The 24,946-nt window shown below is 35.4% G+C and overlaps 2 protein-coding genes across 5 annotated transcripts in view; one reads left to right on the top strand and one right to left on the bottom strand.

Moving 5' to 3' along the window:
- SLC71A1 (solute carrier family 71 member 1) overlaps positions 1-21,786 on the top strand; it is a 41,107-nt gene extending 19,321 nt beyond the window's left edge. For 3 of the 4 annotated variants that reach the window (XM_089923290.1, XM_089923218.1, XM_022584235.3), the window contains 10 exons: positions 5,214-5,276; positions 6,005-6,132; positions 8,140-8,254; positions 11,222-11,440; positions 11,728-11,841; positions 12,582-12,653; positions 17,635-17,747; positions 18,908-19,005; positions 20,056-20,219; positions 21,311-21,786. In XM_089923290.1, coding sequence (XP_089779416.1) covers positions 5,250-5,276; positions 6,005-6,132; positions 8,140-8,254; positions 11,222-11,440; positions 11,728-11,841; positions 12,582-12,653; positions 17,635-17,747; positions 18,908-19,005; positions 20,056-20,219; positions 21,311-21,517 — 1,257 coding nt within the window. In that variant the 5' untranslated portion in view covers positions 5,214-5,249 and the 3' untranslated portion in view covers positions 21,518-21,786. The remainder of the gene's footprint in view (positions 1-5,213; positions 5,277-6,004; positions 6,133-8,139; positions 8,255-11,221; positions 11,441-11,727; positions 11,842-12,581; positions 12,654-17,634; positions 17,748-18,907; positions 19,006-20,055; positions 20,220-21,310) is intronic. The other variant, XM_089923262.1, reaches the window with a different exon arrangement.
- A 468-nt stretch (positions 21,787-22,254) lies between these two features.
- The window catches only part of SASS6 (SAS-6 centriolar assembly protein), a 53,124-nt gene continuing 50,432 nt past the window's right edge, over positions 22,255-24,946 (bottom strand). Inside the window, exon 17 of the mRNA XM_022584234.2 lies at positions 22,255-24,882. Coding sequence (XP_022439942.2) covers positions 24,776-24,882 — 107 coding nt within the window. The 3' untranslated portion in view covers positions 22,255-24,775. The remainder of the gene's footprint in view (positions 24,883-24,946) is intronic.

The following is a 24,946-nucleotide window of genomic DNA, read 5'->3' as shown; positions in this document are numbered from 1 at the left end:
TGTTCCTAGTGCTCAGTCTTGGAGAATACTGGTAGCAAGTGGTTCATACCCATGTTTTAGGTAGTTGAGTTTATCTGCAGCGCAACTACTAGCTAAGTAGAGAGATAAAATATTGGGTAAACTGTGAGCAAGCCATCAAAAAAAAGCTTTTTGTGATGATTCCATAATTTGTCATCATGATTTGAAGTGCGTGTAGCTGTTTTTTAAATTCGTATCTCATTTATAGTTTTTAGATATCTCAACTTTTTGTCTAACTTTGGTATCATTTTTTCTAATTGGACAAAAAGAGATTGTCTTCTTTAAGAACAAGGAAGAAATCCAGTTATTTAGATATAACTGCTTGCTTGTTAGTTCATTTTTCATAGCTATGGGAAAACTGTGTGCTTAGTACGTTCTTAACTATTTTTTGTTGATTAAAAAATGGATAGTACCTTTGATTTTTCTTTTTCTCTCTTTTTTCTTTTACTTTTTAGAATACTGAATTGAATTATGGTCAGGAAAATGAAAAGTGCTAATTTGGGACTTAATGAATTATTTTTCTATTGCCAGCATAAATACATATCTTAGAATAATTGCTATAACATTGTTGCCAATTATTTTATTTATGGAAAGACTTCTTTCGCCCCATTGTTGTTGTAACAGTTACTCTTAATTCCCATGTTTTTTTTTAATACTTGAATTTTTAAAAATGGTGAAATGATGAGGTGTTACATGGGGCAGTTGTCCATAATATTATCATAGTCATAATTCTTTACCTTTTTCAATTTTTCACTTCATTATTTTTTTTTAAATCAAGCTTTCTCTCATGAAAAATAAGTTCAAGTATAAATAAATGTTAAGCTCAGAGTTTTATTTTTCTGATTCTTTTCTCATCTTTAATGTATACACATTTTAAAAAATAATTGTAGTGTTTGTGCTCTATATTTTTTTGCTTGATGGGGAAAACCTTGGGTGGTTTAGGCAAAACAAGGATTGAATTGTAGAGATTAGATGTATCTAAGTGTTGAGGTTTGTTATACTCTTGGTACTTACTGGTGTTTTGGCCTTTGGGCATTGGAACAGCAAGAATCTTTGAAACATCATTGAAAAATAGTTGTGCATGGGAAATCTATCTATATATATACAGTTCTCTCTCTATATGTTACATATGTTACTTTTTTAGTAATTAGAAACACAGTGTCTGCCTGTTGTAGACCATTAAGCAATGTGAAATGTGTAAGAACAGTAGAGTTCTCCTGTAGTCTTACTCATCCCTCCAGGCAACCATCAGTTTAGGAGATTTTGGCTTCAGGGTAGGCTTTAACAGCCCCATTAGGACAGATTGGCCTACTGGAGATGAAGGTTTCAGCTGTTAGAATGTGGTATCTATTAAGTCAGTGATTTTTTTAAACCAGAGGTGAATATTAGTGATACCTGTTTTTGTTTTTTCCCCCAAATACCTAGGCCTTACAACCTTTCTGGCTGAAATCAGAGTTTTCAAGGGGGAGGCTCAGGCATGTATATTTTTTTAGAAGTGATTCTCATGTATCTAGTATATATCACTAATTAAGAACCAATATACTAATTCACTGTGGGCTTTTAAAAAAGGTTTTGCTCATTTTGAGACTTTCTGCTTGCAATTTTTTATTGTTGTTGATTTTATTAGCAGGCTTTTTCTCTTTGTTTTGGACTCCTATACTCCCCCATGTTGGGGTGTGAGGAAAAGTGAGTTTTGGGGTAGAAGGCACCAAGTTGTAGCACTTTGCTCTCTTTTCCAAAAGTCTGTTAACCTTTAAACATTTTATTTCTGTCTTATGTGTTTTGAAACTGATTATAAATGGTGCCTGCTAGAGAATCACAGCTCTTATTCATTTAAAAAGGGAAAGTGAGGATGAAGATATATTTAAGTTTATTTGCATTTTATGTATCTCTCTCTTCCCATACATAGCTCTCAAAAATTATAAAATTTAAGCGTTTCAATTTTCAAAGATACTCTTTGAATTAATTCATTTAATGGATAACCAAATTTAAAACATATTAATTATAATAAATGTTTGGTTTTATAATAACCTTCATTTTAAAAAGTAATGTGAAGTTAAAAGAAATTTAAAAAAAATTTCATGTGGTTGCAATTATCTTTGAGTTTTAAGCCCATAGAGCTTCCAGAACACTGTTCTAGAATACAGTAAAAGAACAAAGGCTGCGTTCTATGTGGAGGACCTGCCCAGGGCAGGATGGTGAAATCTCCAACAAGGGGATTTACGTTAATTACACAGAAGAATTTTATATTGACATTTTTAAGGACAGTAATCTAACACTTCGAGAGGTTATGACTATATGGTTGGCTCATAGTGGGTGTTCAGTCAGTGATTATTGATTGACTAAATAATATACATTTACATAAAGAGAATTAATGACAGTTGGACTAAGGATCTATATAATGCTAAGAACTGGCTTCACTTTTTGACAGACCTATGGTTCTAGAAATACTAGGCCAATATTTGATGGTTCAGGTTGCTAGATGCACAATCCATGTTATGGAGCAAGACCCTGCGCTCCAGTCCTCCAGCATTTCTTCTATATCAATGGCTTAGCATTCTTTGCTCAGAGATAGTCCTGAAGCATTTAATAGTTTAAGGACTATTTACTCTCAAAAGTTTTTAAGTTCTTAAAAATTTTAAGATCCATAAAATTTATTGGAAAATGACACATTTTTTTCCTATTCAGCCCCAGTGCTTAAGGGTCCCCCAGGATCAAAAATCTTTACAACCAACATTTTTATTACTTCTTATATTAATATTTGTCTCTGTGTTAAAATTTTTGTTAAAAAAAAAAGTGAGGGTTTGTTTAGCTATACTCCTTTGGAGGGGTTATAAAAGTTTTTATTTTGTAACATTTGGTTAAATCAATTTGCATAATTGTCATGTTATATTAGGTCATTTTGAAAGCAGAATTTATAATCTGTTAATTATGAACATTTGTGAACGGTTAATATATGAAGGCACTCTATTGATGAGGCACTAATAGAAATAAAAATATATTAAATGCAAAGTGTAGTAGATATACTGCCTGTCTGCCCTTAAGAAGTTTGAAATATAATTGAAAAATATTTATCAAATACCTGAAAAGATGAAAAATACAAGACCTAAGTAACAGAGTACTGTAATATAAAAAATATTAGAAAGCTATATGTGATGACCAAGGGAGTGCTGTAATCACCTATTATATGGTCCTAAAGGAGAAATTGATTGCTTTGGACAGGAAAGTTTGGTAGCAAAGGAGCAATATGGAAGATTTTGGGGTCGACTAGATAGGGAAGATAAGGGGAACAAACGTTTATGGTAGATAGGATATCATGTGTAAAAGTATGAATATTGGAAAGCATAGGAATATTTCTAAAGTAGTGAAAAGACCAGATTGATTGGAATGGAAGATGGCCTGGCAAAGTGAATTGTTAGAAATAAGATTTAGCGTATTACAAAACTTCTTGTAAGCATTCGTTATGTCCTTCTTTCTTTTTAACACCAAATCCATTCTTTGTCCCTAGAAAGAATTGGCCCTTAGTAATAACTGGAACAAAAGCAGATTTAAGTTGTTATGAAAGGTTTGGGGATAAGGAGTTTAAATCTTTTTCTCTAGTACAAGAACTAGCAAACTATGGCCAGAGCAAATACTGCTAGTACCCTGTTTTTGTAAATAAAGTCTTATTGGAACACAACCATGCCTATTCATTTACATATAGTCTATGGCTGCTTTTATTGAGTTGAGCACTTGTGACAGAGACTGTATGGCCTGCAAAGCTAGAAAAAACTGAAAATATGTACTGTCTGGTTCTTTGCAGAAAGTTTGCACCCACCTTCTTTGGATCCATGGGTCTTCACTATAAATAATAAATAATAGGGTTTTTCAACTACCGAGATTTGGGGCCAGGTGATAATTGTGGGGGAGGGCTGACCTGTGTATCGTAGGATGTTCAGCAGCCTTCCTGACCTCTACCTCATAGATGCCAGTAACATATTTTCTTTCCCCTGACCCCCGCCCTCCCCGATCCCTCATGTTATGATAAAAATGTCTCCAGACATTGTCAGATGTCCTCTGGGGGTCAAAATCACCCTCCGTTGAGAATCACAAAATATGTGAATATCATAAATATGTGATTTTTCCCATATTAGTGATTTTCCTTGAATACTAAACATTTCTAATTTTATTTTTACATAAAAGCTAATTTTTGTTAAATTTCTAGTTATTGGCAGAAGAGTAACTGAAGAAAAGCGAGCCTTCTAATCCTTCTGAAGGTTTTACTTGCAGGATGTTAGAAAGTACAACCAGCATAGTTTTTCTTCCTAAAGAGAAGATTTTCCGACCTGTCTCATTCCCCACATTGCCATTCTCTATTGTTTTTATTGAGAGACCGTATGGTATAATGGAAGAAGCATTGGCTTTAAGTCAAGCAAGAACTCAGTTGCCACATCTGTAAAGTGGTAATATATAATTCATAATATTGTTAGGATTAAGTAAAAGTATATATAAAGCCTCTGATACATAGGCTGTGAAAATGGTGGTTGCTGCTTTTTATTTTTTTAGTTACCTTTCCCCCAGTTACTTTCTCAACCAATGAGTTCTCAATGGTTCACTTGTTACCCAGTGAACAAACTGATGCCATGTGGTTTGAGACCAGGCCTTGGAAAGGATAAAGAAACTTGTTATACATTTTCATGGGTTGGGATTTTTTTTTTTCTTTCTTACCTTATGGAATCTCTAGGTCCACTTTTTGGCAATTAAAATTTCCCTATTTATTCTCCTAGCCTCCTATCTTAGATAATACATCTGTCTGTAAAGGGAGTTAAAAGTCAGTCGGTTATATGTTGGAAGCAGGATAGCATAGTGATTAAAAGCATGGACTTTCAAGCTTGACTTCCTGTGGTCACTTTCAGTTTTGCCACTTACTATGTGATCTTAGATAAGACATTTAACCTCTCTGTGTATCAGTTTTCTAATAGGGCCATTACGAAGAATGAAAGGAGATAACGTGATAAAGTGCCCAATTTAGTGCCTTGTGACATAGTAAATGCCGTATAAATGTTTGGTATTATTAGTATTTACTCATATGCATAGTGTCATACAAACCTGAAAATTTATATGAAATAAAATTGGATTGTGTTATGAAGGGATGTTTTACGTTTTACTAGGACTAAAATGTAGCATGAGCTTTTTATTTTGTTCTTATTCTTTAGGTATTACATGAAACCTTCCCTAAACATACATTTCTGATGAATGGCCTAATTCAAGGAGTAAAGGTAGGATCAATCATATATATATATATATGCATGTACACAAACATGCACAAATATACTTATGTAAATATATGTAATTCTGCCAGTTTATTAAGTTAGTTGATCAATCTCCTAAGTATTAATTTTTACAATTGGAGTATATCTTGGGGGATTACTTAGCGCTTTTTAAATGAACTGGGTTTTAAATATGATTTGACTTACATATAGCCAACTATGTATAATAATGATAAACCACATCATAACAAATTTCCCCTGTGTTTTATGTGTTGGCACTTTCATTACAAAGATCTGAGTGCTTTTTGTAAACTAGCAAGAAGAATATAGATTGAAGAGAAAAGAACTATTTAAAAAATGCATGAGTATAAAATATATCAATATGGTAAAGTTTTGATTATTCTACATATTCTTTACTCTTCGTTCCATTTGATCAACAAGTTTATAAACTGATAATTAGCATATGATATTCCTTCTAGAATTGCTAGAGTTGTGGTTGAGAATTCATTAGAACGTTTTGTGTTTAATATGCTACCACAGCCCGCAGATGGTTCTGTATGGTCTTGGGAAATTGAAAAATTATATACAGACAAGAAACAAGTTGCTTATCTAAAGTTTGGTGATATACTTATTTTAGAAATAAACTTGTTTAAAATTCTTCTGTGGTAGTAAAATGATTTATTTTTGGCTCATCAGTATACATAGTATATGTATTTTCTTCATTTAACTTTTTTTAGGGTTTGTTGTCATTCCTCAGTGCCCCACTTATTGGTGCTCTTTCTGATGTTTGGGGCCGAAAATCCTTCTTGCTGCTAACAGTATTTTTCACATGTGCCCCAATTCCTTTAATGAAGATCAGCCCATGGTACGTGCACATTCAGATTATAGCAACTAAATATCAACTGTTAATTGTTTTCTGAATATTCCCTTATTTCTTCCACTTTTTTTCCATCCTATCTATGTAGGTTTTTAATTTATTTTTCTAATACATTTATTCTTTGATACAGATAAAAGGGCCTTTAAAAATATAGTAGCTAAGTAATATAACAGTAAGTAATAAAGTTTTTTGAACTAGATGCCACTATAGGAAGCATGTAGACCACCAGCTAATCTGCTTTTGGATTTCACAGCCCAAATTTCAAAACAATATTTTAGGTACTGGATAGGGTTGCTAACTTTTTATTTTCTTTTTTATTTTTTGCGGTACGCGGGCCTCCCACCGCTGCGGCCTCCCCCGCTGCGGAGCACAGGCTCCGCGGCCATGGCTTACAGGCCCAGCCACTCCGCGGCATGTGGGATCCTCCCGGACCGGGGCACGAACCCGCGTCCCCTGCATCGGCAGGCGGACTCCCAACCACTGCGCCACCAGGGAAGCCCTAACTTTTTTACTTTCTTAAGTAGGATGTTAAACACAAGGTTTATCATCATTATCTATATTAATTAGGAATAGATTTTGTTATATATCAGTAAAGTCCCAAATAATCGTTTCTTAAAAACAAGGGTATTCACTGCTAATTTCTCTCTCCATATAAAAGAAGTCTGGAGTTGAGTAGTCCAGAGCTGGTAGGGCAGTTCCCGGGAACCAGACTTTTTCTGTCTTCATGCTCTGCCATCCTCCACTATCACCTCACTGTCCAGATGGCTGCTTAAGTGAGCTCCAGCTTGTGTCACCTTCAGGCATAAAAGATGGAAGGAGTGGCTACAAAGAGCATACTGCCTTCCTTTAGGGAAACTATGGAATTCCCACCCAACCTCTGCTTGCGTCTGTTTGGTCAGATTTCAGGCATACGCTGCTCCTAGTTACAAGAGGCTGGGCTCTTGGCCACCCTGATTAAAATCAAGTCTTCCACTGAGGAGGAAAGGAGGGAAAGCTCACAAAGAGAATGATTTTCCCAAGATAATAGAGCCCAATTTAGTTGTAGATTTTTTAATTCTTTGACTAATATTCTACTCCACTTGAATATTAATGTTAGTTAATTCTATATCATAGATCGGCTGTATTTCCATGGTGAATCTAGAAAGGTCAGGGCTATTTATGAGGCAGGATCTTCCTTCCTCTCATAGGTGAGATATAACTCTGAAGGCCAAACCCTTGATGAATGCTAATCATTTAAATGAAATCTTACCAAACAAATCTAGGGCATGAACAAGTTATTTGCTGTGGAAAGCAGCATGTTAGAAAAAAATTGGTAAGCAATAAAGTCCCGGTGGCATGATATTTTGAAAGTGCAATATGATTTCACTTGATTTTAAAAACTAAACATCAGCATTACAATAGAGACTTCTTATTCTCAGCCAGGTTATTTTTGAATCATGTATAGCAAAATGTAATTTGCTTTTTAAAATAGCTTTTGTTCATTTTATTTTGGACACTGCCATACAGGTTGTTTTGCCAACATTTGAAGAACTAAAGATAACTTATGGAAAAACATCTAGTTTCTATATATAGACTCAAGATAAATATAGACTAACTTGTCCCTCAGTTTTATTTACTGGATTTTGTTTTTTTGTGTAGTACTATGATGGGAAATTGTAATAGATGAATTATAGTAGACTCTAGTTTGTTGCTATTTTTAGTAGAAACAATAACAAAGCCACTTAACAATTCAACAATTGGGTAAAAAATTGACCTGAATACATTTTCTAATTTTAAGTATTCCCGCATAGTAGCTGAGTTGCTATCGAAGGCCATCTAGCCCTGTTTACATAATATCTGGGGCTTATGATTTATAGAAGAATTAATCTATGAACTGTCCTAGTAAGCTGTTGACTGAAATTAGCTATACGTACATTAGTTCACTTATAAAAATGAAGATTAAGGTAATAGTAATTGTTTTCTAACCATTTCTTGTCAATTGTCTTTCAATCCTAGGTGGTACTTTGCTGTTATCTCTGTTTCTGGGGTTTTTGCAGTGACTTTCTCTGTGGTATTTGCATATGTAGCAGATATAACCCAAGAACATGAAAGAAGTATGGCTTATGGACTGGTATGTATTTTTAATCTGTACCTTTGTGTCTGCTGAAAAACACCGTGTTTTTGTCTTTTATTACAAGGAGTGCAAGCCTTTGCATTATAAGATTTATTTTTGCATAAGTACATTTTATAATAAAATCATCCATTAGACTACATTAAATTTTTTTTAGTACAAAGCCATGTAAGTTTTGATATTTTCATTCAGTCAGTATTAGTCACACATATCAGATTTGAAATTACAGTGGAATATTTTTACCTTATATAAGTTCTTTTTAATAGAATACTAAAAGAACTATTTAATATGTAATGAGTTTTAAAATTACTATTATTTAATGGCTAATCTAAAATATAATAGGTTAACACCCATCTCAGGGATCCCAAACCTTCTTGGTGGCTTTCTGGGCCACACAGAGTCTCTCTCATATTTTTTCTTTTCTTTCTTTCTTTTTTTTTTTTTTTTTAACTTAGCTTTTTTAATAATTAATTTTTATTGAATAAGTCTGACATAATAACATTATTTGACTTTAAGGTGCACAAAGTGTTACTTTGATCCATTTATATATTGTAATATGATTGCTGTTATAGCTATATTTATCACATTACATAATTATAGTACAATATTGTCTATATTCATTTTACTTTGCATTGGATCTCTTTGGCTTATTTACTACTTGCAAGTTTGTCTCTCATATTCTTTTGTTTTTGCTTGTGGACATGTGTTTATATCACTTTTAACGTGGAAGAATCATTTATAGCTAGATTCAGCCCACAGGCAGTAGTTTGCCAAATTCTGGACACTTAATGTCTATCGAATCTAGAAATAAAATAAGTTAACAGATCACTGTTAGCCAGAAGTAGGACAGTGATGAGCTTCAGCAGATAGGGAGCAAGCATCTTTTGTTAAATAAGGACTGAATATTGTGTCAGGTTGAATCTTACTTTTATGAGAGTCTGTTGTCTTTGATTCAAAGATCAAAAAATATAACAAAGAATCATGGAATTAAGAGGATTTGGAGGGAAATACCTATAGTGAGAAACATACCAAAAAAACTATCAGTTGTAAACTCAAGAACATTAAATGATATGAAGTTAATGATAGCCAGGATGTTTTTAAACAGCTTTATTGAGATATAATTTACATACCATAAAATTTGTCCATTTTATGTGTATAGTTAAATCAATTTTAGTAAATTTATACAGCTTTGCAACATGCCCACAGTCCAGGTTGTTTCTGTTTTTGCTAAGGTAATTTATTTTGTCATAGCCAAATCTTTGAAATTAATAGTTTCAACCTGGAAGCTTTATGTATTGAAGGCACATCTAGTAAATGACAGTTTCAATCTTCTAGAAATAATATGGCTGCAGATAAAAGGGAATAAAGTGATCTTTGTGGTCATCTTTCTGTCTGGCCAGAAAAAAATAGCCACCAGGGAGGAGAATCGAGGAGAAGGGAAATGACATGAAGTACCTGCACTCTGATTAGACCTTTGCTCTCTCCTATTCCCAGATACCTCACTGACGCTTACAGTGAGAACCATTGCCCCTTTCCCAACTCCAGTGCCAGAGCTCTCTGAGACCACAGTCCACTGTAATGAATTTCTAGAGCTACTGTAACAAAATACGACCACAATACAGTTTTAGAACATTTCCATCAGCCCAAAAAGTTCCCTTGGGCCCATCTGCCATCCGTCTCCACTTTACCTCTGACCCCAGGCAATCACCAGTCTACCTTCTGTCTCTGTAGTTTTGCTTTCAATAGAAATTTCATATAAATGAAATAATACAAAATGTAGTCTTTTGTGTCTGCACTTAGCATAATCTTAGGAGGTTTATCTATGCCGATACATATATCAGTAGTTCCTTTTACTGCTGTGTAGTATTCTACTGTACAGGATATACCACATTTTGTTTATCCATTCACTAGTTGATGAACATTTGGGTTGATAGCTAGATGTTTATAGTTATTAGAATTTTATGTACTTGTCAAATAAGTGCTTGTGTAAATAAGCACTCCTGTGAAGTTTAAATCCTCCATGCAAAAGTCAGAAAGAGCATACAAACAGAATAAAGCACAAGAGTAGGGAGCAGAAGCTCATGCACCTATAACATTAATTTCTAATTATCCTCTGAAGAATGTGGTCTCTATCATTTGTTACCTGTTGTCACATCTATTGTTGATTTGCAGGCCACTGTCCAGTAGGCCAGATATTTCTGGGATTAACAGTTTTTCTCCCCCTGTTTTCTATACTTTAATCTGCATCTTCACCAGACTTGTATGGGCTTCTTCAGGATGTTAGAGAGACATGGTTAGAGATGGGCTCAATGCCAAGGATGGATGATCTCGTTCTTCCTAACCCTGCCACCTAATGATGACCAAGTTCAGATTTGTACTGCGGCTTAACACTATTACTGCTGAAAAGATAAACTTTTAAGTCTTTAAGCTTTATTTCAGCCAGCTTTAAATATGTATCAAAGTAAACATTCATTTAATTTTAACTTTAATATTGGGGGAAAAGTCACAGTGGCATTGGATTTCCTTAGAGTATTGTTTTAGACTCGGTTCACAGAGCACTGTGGGATTATGGAGGCACCCTAGGGGCCAGCATGCCTGGCAGTCGGGGTGGGCTGGGTGTTTGGATGGTAATCCAGGCCCCCAACCCTTCTTCAACTAAAACAGTTTTTTATTTTTAAATGTTTTTACTTACAAGTTTGTCAGTAGGATTTATTTAAACAGAGGGCTCCAAGGCTTAAAAGAAAGTTTGAAGCCACTATCTTAGAGGTTATTACATATTTTTTAGTTAAGAATCTAATTCTTTTCTCTTTCTGCAAAAGAAGAAAGTATAAGAAAACTGGCACAGGTAGGAGGAGGAAAGGGAAACTGCAGCAGGAGGACTGACATAAGTCAGAGTCTCTGTGGTGTGGAAGTAAAGGAGCCAGATGTCCTTCCTAACCTCTTTCTATTGATCTTGGTTTGTTGCAGGTTTCGGCAACATTTGCTGCAAGTTTGGTAACCAGCCCTGCAATTGGCGCTTATCTTGGGCGAGTGTATGGGGACAGCTTGGTGGTGGTCCTGGCTACAGCGATAGCTCTGCTAGATATTTGTTTTATCCTTGTTGCTGTGCCGGAGTCATTACCTGAGAAGATGCGGCCCGCATCATGGGGAGCGCCCATTTCCTGGGAACAGGCTGACCCCTTTGCAGTAAGTATATGCTTTTTCATTCACTTTGACAAAAAAATGAATGTGTGATTCAGCGCAGCATTAATGTTTTGTTGTGGATATTTCTTTGGGGAAAACATCGGGATGGATTTTTTAAAATATTTTGAAATACTTTTCAGAATACTTTTGGGGAGGATGAGAATAAACTGGGGGGAAAAAAAGACAACTAGGTATCTGTATATACACTGCCAGACGATATCTCTGTATGTTCTTAAGAATAGTTCAGTGTTTTGATATAAAACCTTGTATTGGTCTGTTTCTTCTTCTAGTCCTTAAAGAAAGTGGGCCAGGACTCCATAGTGCTGCTGATCTGCATTACGGTGTTTCTCTCCTACTTACCGGAGGCAGGCCAATATTCCAGCTTTTTTTTATACCTCAGACAGGTAAAATTCTGTTCTACCAAGGTGGACTTTTCTTTCATTGTTGAGTGCCTTAATACAAAATATTTAATCTTGAGAGAACTTTAAGAGCAGGGACTTTTAGAAATGACTATCATTTTAAAAATAATTGCTCACTAGAATTAACCTCCTGTTCAGTGTGGCTGACGTTCCTTATGCATTTCTATGAAGACTTTTGGCTTAGGCAAAAAGAGATGATTTTCCTGTCAAAGTGTGTCATTTGAGCTTGTTTATGTTATGTGTAGCTTATACAGGTGATAGGATGCTTTAATCCATTCACCTGCTCCAGTCTCTTTGTGATTTAGAGCATATATTTGTAAAGCAGCTAGCCAAAATAAGAGCATTAGTTCTTTTCTCCTTGACACTAATCTTACTAGGCAGAGATTAAGCCTTTATCAGTACTTGTAAAAAGCACAAAATGGTGCAATATTTATTTGTAAAATGGATTTTGAATGCTTGATAGCGGTCTCCTATTTAGGAAATCAAAATTACGGGATTTAGATTTACTTAATCTAAGTTATGTAGCTGTTATTTTCAGTATCTAACACTTATTATAATTTTGGTCCTCAGTGAAAGCCAGATTCTTCCTCTGAGGAGTTCTTTGGTTACAAATGAATTGCATTTTCTTTTTCTGGCCGATTTAATGTTAATATACAAGTAGTTGCATTAGTATGGTATTTGTTATGCTTATTTTATTAATGTTACTTTTTCTGGAAACCTTCTAGATTATGAAATTTTCACCAGAAAGTGTTGCAGCATTTATAGCAGTCCTTGGCATTCTTTCCATTATTGCACAGGTGAGTTTCTTTTTCGTTAGAGGGAGAGATGTTCGAAGGTTCGGAAACATAATTCTGTTAGTATAGGTAGTATTGATTAGATTTTGGGGACTGACACGAACTAATCAACATACGATGTGTAAACCAGAAAGACAGTTTATTGATTTACACTAGCGTATTCACCTGCGTAAAATCAGAAATTTTACGTTAGTCTTGTTCTACTGTTGATTGATTCATTCAGTAAATATTTATTGAATACCTATCATGTGTCAAGCGCTCATGATCCCTGCTGTTGTAAAGTTTGCATTCTTGTGGGATAAGAGAATGAGTAAGCATGTCAGTGTAAACATACCAGGTGTAATGAAAACTATAGAGAAAAAGGGCACAAGGGATGTAGAGCGTGGCTGGGGGCAGGATGTTATTTTATTTGGGAGGGTTGGGAAGGCTCTGCTGATACAAGTGACATTTGAGCAGAGAACCAAAGGAATGAGGAACAATCCACTGGAATACCTGGAGGAACTATCCACTGGAATATGCCAGAACAGAACTACAACTCTGAAAGACAATTCCTGGCATGTGTAAGAAAGAGCCAGGGGACAGTATGGTTCTGGTGGAGTGAACAAGGGAGAGAGTGTCAGGAGATGAATTCTGAGAGGTGGAGAGGGACCAGATTGTGTGCGGCCTTCTGGGTCATCATAGGACTTGACAAGAAGATAGGAGGGTTTTGAGCAGAGAAGTGACATGAAAGTATTTTTATCTTGGAAACCCAGTTGGTAGCTGGTGCTTGTTTGATGAATAAGATATTAATCAACAGAAGAATCTGGATTTTCTTAGGAGATATTTCATCTGGCCTTCAGACTATCTCAGTTTCACTCTTTCTCCTTTCTGTGGAAAAAACCCCTCCCATTTCTTTCTGTCGGGCTTTGTTTTTTCCAGACTCTGTAAACAATCTACTCTAACACTCTTTCCCACCTTAGATCCAGTCTACTAGGTTGCAGCTTTTTCTGTTTTATTCTACTCTTAAAATGGAAAGTAAAGTCCATTTAATAGTACTCTTGGATGTTTCACCATCTTGGAGGTAGGATTGCTTCTGCAGATCTCATCATTTATGAATTTCTGGTAGATTTAGTGATAGGCTTCAAATTTAAATTTAAATTGTATAATATACTTCCCCCAAGGCCTCAGAAATGTGCTCTTTAGCTTTGGGGGGAAATATATTGTTGCCCATATATAAAAATAGCTTAAAAAAAAAACCTCTGAACACAAAGGAAAGTGTACTAAGACTAGAGCTTGATGAATTATCAAATGTTAAACTGACTTGAATCCTGAGATAAATCCAGCCTGATCATTATGTCTTATCTTTTTCATATATTGCTGAGATTAGATTTGCTACTATTTTATTTGATTTAGATCTTAAAGAGAACAGGCTAACATTTACTATAATGACACTTAAAGAGGTTAGTAGTTGTAAGGTCTTAAGTTCCATTTCATACTTAACTGAGCAGGCAAGCTGTAGGTGGGCACCTAGTAAATTTGGGCACACTGTAGACTGCTTGAATGATGAGTTGAAGGTGCTTTAGAGGAAATTTTCCCTCTGCTCAGTAGATTGCATCAGACACAAAGGAATACAGGATGGAAAACAGTCCCTAAGAGCTCAGAATCCAGGAGGGCAGACGTGTGAACTCAGGAGGGGGCGTGGTTGGGTTTGCGTTGGAAAGAGCCCTGCAGCAGCAGGGTCATGAGGGCTGTGAATCTGGAAGGAATGAGCCACGACCCAGCCAGCATTGCTAGCACAGCAGATACTGTAAACAGAAACATGGTCTACAAGGAATACAGTACTTAAATGACCATTCAGCTTTTGGGGCCTACATAGAAGCATAGTTTTTGAGATGTAAAATCACATTTCTCAAAGTGAGAAAATTAGTTGAACTTCAAAAACAGGTGAATAGGCATATGTAGTCTGCATGTAAATATTGATAATTAAGTTTATGTCATTATATGAATTAAAATATCAAGTAAAATTTATAGCCCCAAAGGAAGAAGCATTAGCTTATGCTCTCATTTATGGCAAGTATACAGTTGAGAATGACTTCTCCCCTGTTGACCTCTAAGTGAAAGACTAGTGTCTTTGACTCTCCTCTCCAGTAGCACAGAGCCTGCCTCTCTTTATTTTCTTGCTTGCTCTTGTGCCTTTGTTCCTGCCGTCCTTACTGCATCCCCCTTTCACCCCCTAAGTATACCTTCTCTGAGCTCTCATATTAACTTGGGTGTATCTCTATCATGGTACAGAATACACCATATTATGAATTTTACCTCTGTTTATTATTTTTGCCTCAGTAGCTTTGTGAGCTCTAGTAGAGCTCCGGGAGGGTTGCGAGGTCAGAATTATATTTGTCTTGGTCACTCTAACACCCTGCAGTGTGCCTGCAGCCCAGCAGGTGCTAAATTAGAGGTCATTGGTTTTTTCCCATAGTGATTTTAAAACTTTAAAAAGTAGTAGTAAGCATTTAAAAATTGGGAGGTGTGATATGAAAATATGGAAATGCAGCTTCTCCCCCAAATGAGGAGATGTGGTAACATGAATGTGACCTTCAGTGGAAGCCCCATGGTTGCTGTCCCCTTCGGGCCTTTGCTCTCTGCTTTGCCATAGGCCCCATCACTTCCTTGGCACTAGCAGGCACGAGTTCACAACATTTGCACTCAATAAACGTTTACACGAGTGCATGGAGATAGTTCTACACATTTCCTCAGTGCTGTCACACACCTGCTGGGCATCTCACCCTTGACATGGCTGTGACTGCAACCTGGCTTCCTTCCACCCAGTGCTGTTCATCTCGTTCCAGTGGCATCACCACTCTCCTGGCTGTTGGGGCCAGGAACCTTGGTGCCATTCTTGATTACTTTTTTTCTCCTTCTCCCACATCCGGCACATCAGATGGTATCTCCTTTCACTTCTCTCCAAAACATATTTTGAATTGAAGCACTTCTCACCATCTCCATTACTAGGAGCCTAGTCTAAGCCAAGACCGTAGCCTCCATCTGGTCTGTTTCCATGTTTGTCTCCCTACGGCTTGTTTGCCACTTGGCAGAGGAATTGCTGTAAAGTGGGAATTGAGCCATAGTGCTCTCTTGTTTAATATTCCCTTCCTGTCACAACCAGAATGAAATCTAGGCTCTCGACGTAGCCCCCGTTTCCTCCGTTCTCCATGTTGTCGAACACACTCCAGCCCAGGGCTTTGTGCTTGCTTCACCTGCAGCCGCGCACTCTTTGCCCAGATACTCACATACCTCCTCCTCCTCACTCAGCTCTCGCCTCAGATGTCGCCTCAGAAGGGCCTTCCCTGCACATCCTGGTTGGAGCAGCACCTCTATCACATTACCCTGTCTTATTTTCTTAGAACAGCTACAACCTGGAGTTATCTGGTTTGATAAGTATGCTTACCTCCGTTTTCCCTCTACTAGGAGGTAATCTCTTTGCTGACCAGTACTCTGACCTGGGTCAGTGCCCTCAGACCTAGAATAGCCATTGGATACAGTAGGAACTGGGCAAATATTTGTTGACCGAGTGACCAAAGTTGATGTCAGTTAACTGTTAATTAGCTGTGTCATCTTGGTTAAGTCATAAGTCATTTTAACCTTTACGACTTGGTTCTCTCTCTTGGTTCTCTGTTCTCTTTAAAATTTTTTTTTTTTTTTAAAAAAAGAACTTATGCTAGGTGCTGGGGATACAAAGATAAATGAGAAGGAAGTCCTTGCCCTTGGGAGAGAATCGATGTCCCAGTTAGAGTATCATATACACAGGAAGTTTTTCTTCTCTGAGTGCTCGCTCTGGGTGAGTTCCCTTTCATAGCTGTGGTTGTTGAAGAATGTACTCCAGGGCTCTGTGCTTTGTGGAATTCAATCTCACGCTCACCCGATTTAAGGGAAAATCTCAGAGAGGAAAGCTATGAGTGTTAATTGTTCAAGAATCCTTAAAAGGATCTTCATTTGCTTCCCGCTGGCTTATTTGTGATTAAGCCTGATTAAACTCTTAAATGATTGTCTCAATTTAAAGAATTTTAAACTTGATAATTTTGAGTTTAGAGTATCAGCCAGTCATCAAGTAGTGATTTCCTGAATTATTTTCACTTCTTCCTCTATGAACTTAATAGCTATCTTAAGGGGTATGTTTAATACTAATGTCCCCAAATGATTGCTGAATTTTTATTAACTTTGAGAGAAAAGCAAGAAAACCCAATTCATAATGTTGTTTATTAAATGTGCCAGGCACAATGCTAAGTATATCATTTCATCTAACTCACATGACAGTTTTGAAATAGGTACTATTATCACAGTCTTTTAAAAGACCAAACTGAGTTTCAGAGTGAAGTGACTTGCCCAGGGTCACATGGTTAGAGCCAAAATGATGATTAAGTCTGTTTTTCCCAAGGCTGTGTTCTTAGTTATTAGCCTACACGACTCCCAAGTCATACTTGTTAAACTGATCTACTGTTCATAAAAGCATCAGCAATAGGTTAATTTAGGTGAAGGATATATGAGTTCACAAACAGGATATACTGTTTCAGCTTTATTTAGTCAGGAGAATAAGCGTTTTGGATTAACTTGGATCTGTAAAAACTTTTTTAAAGCTATTACATAACAGGGATCTCTAAACCATGAGTTAGAACCTTTCAACCCTACTGTTTACAATTTCTGATTTTAAGTGGTCCTCAATAGAAATGTACTGAACACGAAGTTCACCTTTTCTATTTTCAGTTTTCTGACTTTTTCCCTGAATCTGGATCTGTGTCAGCAGAGGCACCTTTCATCTGCTTATATGACCTGGAGTAATGGTCTCAGATATATTCAGGGCAATTGTTGCTGAAAAGCCAAAATGTAGAAAAGTGGTAATAGTCCTTTTATAATATAGATTGAAATAGGTCACCAAATAGCTTTTTTTCTTTTCAGTATTAAAAAGCTTATTCTATTCTAATAAGCCACTTTGATTTTTCATATTTTCTAGACCATAGTCTTGAGTTTACTTATGAGGTCAATTGGAAATAAGAACACCATTTTATTGGGTCTGGGATTTCAAATATTACAGCTGGCATGGTATGGCTTCGGTTCAGAACCTTGGTAGGTACAAATATTTTAATTTTCTTAATTTTGGTGTTTGCCGTGTTTTTGTTTTTTTCAGCTTTATTGAGGTGTAACTGACAAAACTTTTATATTTCTTAATTTGCTTCTCAATTAAGGCTTAGACTTTAATCTGTCTCTTAATATGTTTTTTTTTCCTCTCAAAGTGTATATAACACAGGTTTCTTTCTCACTTGTGTATTTGTATACTCTATAGTGGCTCGAGGATAGCAGAGTGACATTTTGTATCTAAGCAACAGGTTGGGTTTTTGAATGAGATGGAGTTTTTCAATTTCTAATGAGCATTTAATCCAGTTTAGTTTGTCAGAAAAACACATGTAATCCCAAAGCAGCAAGGTTAGGAAAAAAAAGTTGAGTAACACCAGTGATCATTACTGATGGCAAACCAGAAGTCCAGTTGTTTTGGTCCCGGCTTTATGCTGGGAAAGCTCTCTGCTTTTCTTGCCAGTCTGGTTTCCTGCAGGGAGGTGATGGTAATAGTGCTGCTGTCAGGTTGCGCATGCACACCTTTGTGCTCAGGTATTACAGGACTGAACTCCACAATGTGCAGTAGTGTTTCATTCAACTGAACCCATCATCTCTGTTTGGACTTGGATATGAGTAAGCACCAAGAGTGTGTTTTGATGGATGTTTTATTTTTCTGTCTAGCCTTGCAAGAGAGGTGCTCACAATTTATCGAAAACATTTCTTTTAAACATCAAGCCAGTAGCACATTTAGATCAAATTAGTGATTTCTTCGCACTGAATCACAGGTCTCTGGGAACCCTGCCGTTCTACTAGTGAACGTTTGGAAACATTTAATGATGTTTCTCAACATTCTCTCCCCACCCGCCCAAGTCCTGCAGAAATAATACCCAACACACTTTACAGTTTAGATGTGATGTGTGATATCCCAATTCTACATTGAAACCCACAGCATTCTTGTGAATAAGTCGTTGTTTTTCTGCTTTCTAGAAGAGTAAACAGGGTTAGACTTTTAAGTGACTTGTCCAGTCACATAGGAAAGAAGGAAGAGCAAGTATAGTTCTTTTTCCTGTACCACAGCCATTTCTCTTACTTAAGTATGTATTTTGACTTTGACAGGTACAATGGAGAATAATAATAACATACTATTTTTGTTTTGCTGCTTTTGATTGCAGGATGATGTGGGCTGCTGGGGCAGTGGCAGCCATGTCTAGCATTACCTTTCCAGCTGTCAGTGCACTTGTCTCACGAACTGCTGATGCTGATCAACAAGGTGAGTTGATAAGACCCAATGATAATTATTTAAAAATACAGAATATTCTAATCCTCTGTTCTGTCTCTTTCCTAAGTTCTGAAACATAAGTGTATCTTCAGGGTAGAGAATTTTAAATTGCTTTCATTGTACTCAATACTCTGTAATGGCCCAAATGGGAAAAGACTCTAAAAAAGAGTGGATATATGTATAACCGATTCACTTTGCTGTACACCTGAAACTAACACAACATTGTAAATCAATTATACTGCAATAAAATTTTTTAAAAATAAATAAATTGCTTTCATTGTAAAGAGGAAAAGCAGATTCTAGGGTATTATCCTTAGGGAGATAACCTTGTCTCTCACTGTAAATTAGTCACCTTATATTCACTAACCATTTATTTATTACATAAACAATATGCTATGATGTTCTAGACATCTCAGGGATATGCAGATAACCCTTTCATTAACACTGTATGTTTGTCACCTAAGACACATAGAAAATGTATTTTTATTGTCTTACACTTTTGTGGCAGGAACACTTAATTCTTAAAATACTAATAGGTGAGGAATAATTCTTTGAAAAGCCTGTTTATGTCAAAAGGAAAAACAGGGGCATTACAAAAGAGTGGCAGAGGTCACTTAGTTATAAATAAGGAAAGGCCTGTGGCCAAATCAAGCTGCATTTTAAATTTGGGATAAGATCCCAGAGGTAAACAAAAATCAAACTCTATAAAAAGGGGCTATATTTGGGGTCTTAAGTAGCTGCTTGGGGACAGAATTTTTAACAGCTGTGCTTATGAACTCATGCTGATTTTGAGCCAACATATTTTTTTTTTAAAGGAAATACAGTGCTTTTGCCCCCTTGTTTCTACATTAGACCTGAGCTTACATTTGCATCAGATAGCTCACTATACTTTGTAGAGCTTCTAAGTAATTTTGATGCCACTGCAGTAAGTTGCTAGTGTCTGGTAAGTTTTGCCTTTAGAATAAGTGATTTCATGTTTGTATCGGTTCTAGGGTAGGAAAAAATAAGTGGTACACTAAATAACTTGTTTAAACAATTCAGGTGTCGTTCAAGGGATGATAACAGGAATTAGAGGATTATGCAATGGTCTGGGACCAGCCCTTTATGGATTCATTTTCTACATATTCCATGTGGAACTTAAAGAACTGCCAATGACAGGAACAGACTTGGGAACAAACACAAGCCCACAGCACCACTTTGAACAGGTAATTATAAAAATATAGTTCATTTGGCTGGATTGAAAGGTGATGTTTTTTGGTCACTAAAGCTTTTATTTGAGATTCTTAGATTGAATAAAAACACTTAAAACCAAAGCCTAAGGGACTATGTCCTCCTATATACGTAATTCTTTATAAAATTGGCTGTGTGTTCTTTTCTTCCCTGGATAATTAAAAAATTATTTATGTATTCTAGTTTGTCTTAGTATACCTAGTGGCATAGGTAACAGCCATTTGTCTATACTACTGTTTGTCTTTCATCTGAGGCTTCTGGAATGTTAGAGGTTCCCTGTATCAGGTCTGCCTTCTGTAGAAGAGTCAGTTCGGTGCTGGTAAACATCTTTGTTCACTTGCTCGCTATACTCCCCTCCATACAACTGAAAACATTAACAGCGAAACACATTACTTTAGCCAGTACAAACAATTCATTAGTTCCCTTGTATTTAGCAGAGTTCTACACTAATCTTCTAACCAATTAAGACTACTTTTAAATAAAAAAGAATGTTTGTCTGTGGGCTCTACACAGGTAAAACTGGCAGTGCAAGTTTTTGCTAAGAATGAATGTGACTTGGGGCTAAAACACAGGTCTGTTTGATTCTTCTCATGGTAACGACATTATCTGTGTTTTCCTTACTTTCAGTCACTAGAGAATGTAGTTACCTTTTTAACAAAGAAAATGGTAATTGATTCTGCTACTGTAGTTAATATCATATGCTACTTGATTTTACTTGTGAGATCTCCCTGTTTTCCTCTTGAACTAACAAATTAAGTGAAGGTTCATAGAATGTGTTCAGATTTTATGCTATAAATGACAATATATTTTTGCGTGTATTTGTTTTTAAAAAATCTTTTGGCTGTTTTTTGGGTCAGCTGTTATCCCCCAGAATTTTACGTTGAGAGTGTGACAGTGTTTCTTTTCCCCTTGAAAAGGGAATGTTTTTTCTAACTGTGGCTTTAATGAAGAAAGAGAGGAGTCGGCTTATAATTCACAGCAATCAGTTACTACTAAAAGATAAGCAATTTCTTGTTATGAACAAAGAAGTCTTTGCAAAAATCCTAATTCTCTTTTCCTTCCTCAGAATTCCATCATCCCTGGCCCCCCCTTCCTCTTTGGAGCCTGTTCAGTACTGCTGGCTCTGCTTGTTGCCTTGTTTATTCCGGAACATACCAATTTAAGCTTAAGGTCCAGCAGTTGGAGAAAGCACTGTGGCAGTCACAGCCATCCTCATAGTGCACAAGCGCCAGGAGAGGCCAAAGAACCTTTACTCCAGGACACAAATGTGTGACAACCGAAATCAGGAAGACTTTTCTATCAGCACCCAGGTCTTAGTTTTCACCTATAGTTCTGGACGTACATTCCATTTCCATCTACAATGTACTTTAAGATTGTCTTAAGAAATGTATCTGCATGAACTCCGTGGGAACTAAAGAAAAGAACTGGACAGTTTTCCAAAGATGTTACAATTTCTTTTGAAAAGAAACCTTTTGTTTATTAGCACCAGTTTCTTGCCATTAAGCTTTTTGTTTTATTATACATCCTTTAATTAAAACTTAAAACTATATATGTAACTTCTTAGATACTAGCAATGTCTCTGCTACCATTTCCTTCAGGTGTTGAGCTTTAACTATTTATGCTGACTCGCAGTGAGACAGAGTAGGTAGTATAGTGTGGAACTGTTCATTTTAACATTGTAAAATCGTGAGTCAGATTTTAATATTGTAAAATCTTGGGTCAAATAATTCAAAGCCTTAATGCAGATGCACTAAAGTAAAGAAATGGTAAATGAACTGTTTGCATTTAAAAAACAAAACTCTTAAGAAAACTATATTAAATCTGAATCATGTTTCAAGCTTGTTTGTAGTAATTTTATTTTAAACATTATTCACTACTGTTTTTGAAATAAGAAAATATCAGCCATTTAGAATTTAAATTGGGGTGTTTGGAGCCTGTAAATCTAAATGCTGGCTCGCATTTGTTCCCCAGCTACTTATACTATACCACTATTCTTTTAATGTTTGCATAATCATAAGAACCTCAACACTTGAATACATAATCTAAAAATTATATAGTAAAGCTGGTAGCCTTGAAAATGTCAATGTGATATCTATATGTAGATAAATATATATAGTGGCCTTTCAGGACTGTCACAGTAACACTTTATTTACAGAGCTAATGTTTGTCCTAAATTTTCAGGACCCTAGAAGAGAGCTTTATACAATTACTGATGTGAATTTCTCTAAAGTGTATATTTTTGTGTCCAGTTATATTATTTAAAAAAGTGTTACTTTGTAAAAAAATTGTACATAAAGTATTGTATAGTTTACACTGTTTTCATCTTATGTGTGGTTACTGCTTAATGCTTTTTAAACTTGGAACATTCACTATGGTTAAATAAGGTCTTAAAAGAAATGTAAATATTCTGTTAATAAAATTAAATATTTTAATGATTTTTTTTTAAAGAAAGTCTTGATCTGTGATTCCCTTATGAGGCCTGTTTTGGCTTTGTTACTATATTTTTACAGTAACAAATCAAAGCATTATACCTTCTCCCTTCGAATCCATTTCATTTCCCTCAATAAAATACTGTTGTAAGAAGACAAAAGCAAAGAAATGAAAACTTAGTTCATAAATTAACTGTAAGTACTTAATTTTCTAAGCACAGGTGTTGTAGGTCAGTCCTATGTTTGTTTTTACATACTGTTTACATGTCAGATTCCCAAAATATTAATACTTTATTAACAAAGCTCACAGTTTACAGAAATACATTAAATGCAATATTTTGATTATTAACACATGTACAACTGCACACAGCAAAACAATTTCAAATAAAAGTTTAAGAGGTAGAGCAAATAATTAGCACACTCGAAAGTCTGTGTATATATATTTAATACCAAAAAGTCTTTAGCAAGTTTGATATCAAAATGATCTCTATATCTTTTGGGAATTCTCCCAGTTTTCCATGTGTGGATATGGAAAAGGATATCTATATTTAAAAAAAAGAGCTACCTGTATGTCATGTATCCTATCCAAACCCTTGTCACAAAGTTTTATATTACATACTATTTACAGGAAAGATTCCAATATTGCCAGAAAGTTTCTTTCCAGATTATTAGTGCTTTCAAGTTATTATAACTGAGTATTCTTACTAATATAGTATATCTAAATGACAAAAAAATATATATAAAAAGTGACTACCTAATAACGGTTATTAAATTTTTTAGTTTAAGACAGCTTGTGGTTACCAACAGTTTCAAAAGTATCATAAGGAAAGACTCAATACTGTGGCTTCGTAAAAAAATTAGCAAATATTTTTTGTCTTACCATGGAAGCCAATAACATTAGTAGGTCATCAATATCCTGAAATGTCTCTCTTCCTCATGTGTGTAATAAGGTCCTTGAAAATATTTTTTTTAAGTATCACATAAGCATGAGCAATCTCTGCAAACAAAATGATTTAGAGTTTTCTTAAGAGAATGCTACTCTACTGGATGGTTGTCTGTAAGAAAACAAAATGCAACCCTGTGATCCTGGGTGAATTTTTTTAAATTACCTCATTTTTCCCAAGGAACAATTCTTATTTGAAACTTTTCATTATAGGGAAGAGAAGAAAGTTATAACTTCTAACATTATTCATTTTGCCTACTTTACTAATAAGCAAACATGAAAATGAACCTATTTTGATATAAGCAAAATGAATATTCATGATGCTCTCAGTAAATATTTTGTGTAAGTACTAATTTTTAAAACAAATATTCCACTAATACAGATTTAACTGCATAACAAACAAAACTCCAAATGAAGGAGAAAAACTGGATGACTGTAGACTTCCAGGAAGCATTAAAATCCATAAACTGCACCTCAAATGACTAAAAGCACTTTGTACCTAATCTGGTCATGTAATTAGACTGTCCAAGATTTTCTGTACAATAAATTTATCAAAATTACTTAACGGACTTATTCAAAAGATAATTTAAAGGTATCAAGGAAAATATTTACTTGCTATGAAGAATTTATTCATTTAAGGTAATTTCAGGACTTTTCCCTTTACTGTAAATATCAATAATATATCTCAAGAGATAATTATTTTCCCTTAAAATTCTCAGGTGGCAAATTTAAAACTTTTATTGTACTAATGAAAATGATAAAATGAATTGATAGCATTCTTTGGTTTCATACTAGTATATATATCTGAGCAGGTTTTAATTAACTGAGTTATTGAATATGATTAGAATGTCCCTCACAAGGATCAACTCTTTCCTTAGAACTTCTGAGAATTTCTAAGGATTAGTTTAATAAAATTCATACTATTATTCTACAAAACACCATGTTCCAAACTAAAAAGAATCTTCACCCATTCCCTAGTACAAATATGCCCCTCTAAACTGCATAAACGACAGCAGTACTTAAAGGATCCAAACAATCTAATACAGTAGCTCAAGTAAACTTTGAAACTTGCTTATTCGGAATTTCATCTGTGTTGTTTCTATATTAAAAACATGCTGAATTTCTAAAATTTCAATAAAAGTAAAAGATGACACTAGGATTAACTGTTTGGTAGCTGCCCAGGGAAATACGCTGAAGATGTAGAAGGGAGTACTACGGGTTTGGAAGATGTCTGTAATGCTCCTAAAGTGCCGTCTTTCTGATGGTCTGCAAATGAGGACAAAAAAAGATTATCTGCATTCACTTAAGTCTTTATATAATACATTTAATT

This window comes from Delphinapterus leucas, chromosome 1, assembly GCF_059928025.1.
Source record: "Delphinapterus leucas isolate spDelLeu-1000000601 "Yukka" chromosome 1, BTC_Dleu_Yukka2, whole genome shotgun sequence".
In the NCBI taxonomy this organism is placed as follows: Eukaryota; Metazoa; Chordata; class Mammalia; order Artiodactyla; family Monodontidae; genus Delphinapterus; species Delphinapterus leucas.
The sequence above is the reverse complement of the archived record's forward strand: the minus strand, read 5'-3'. Positions and strand labels throughout refer to the sequence as shown.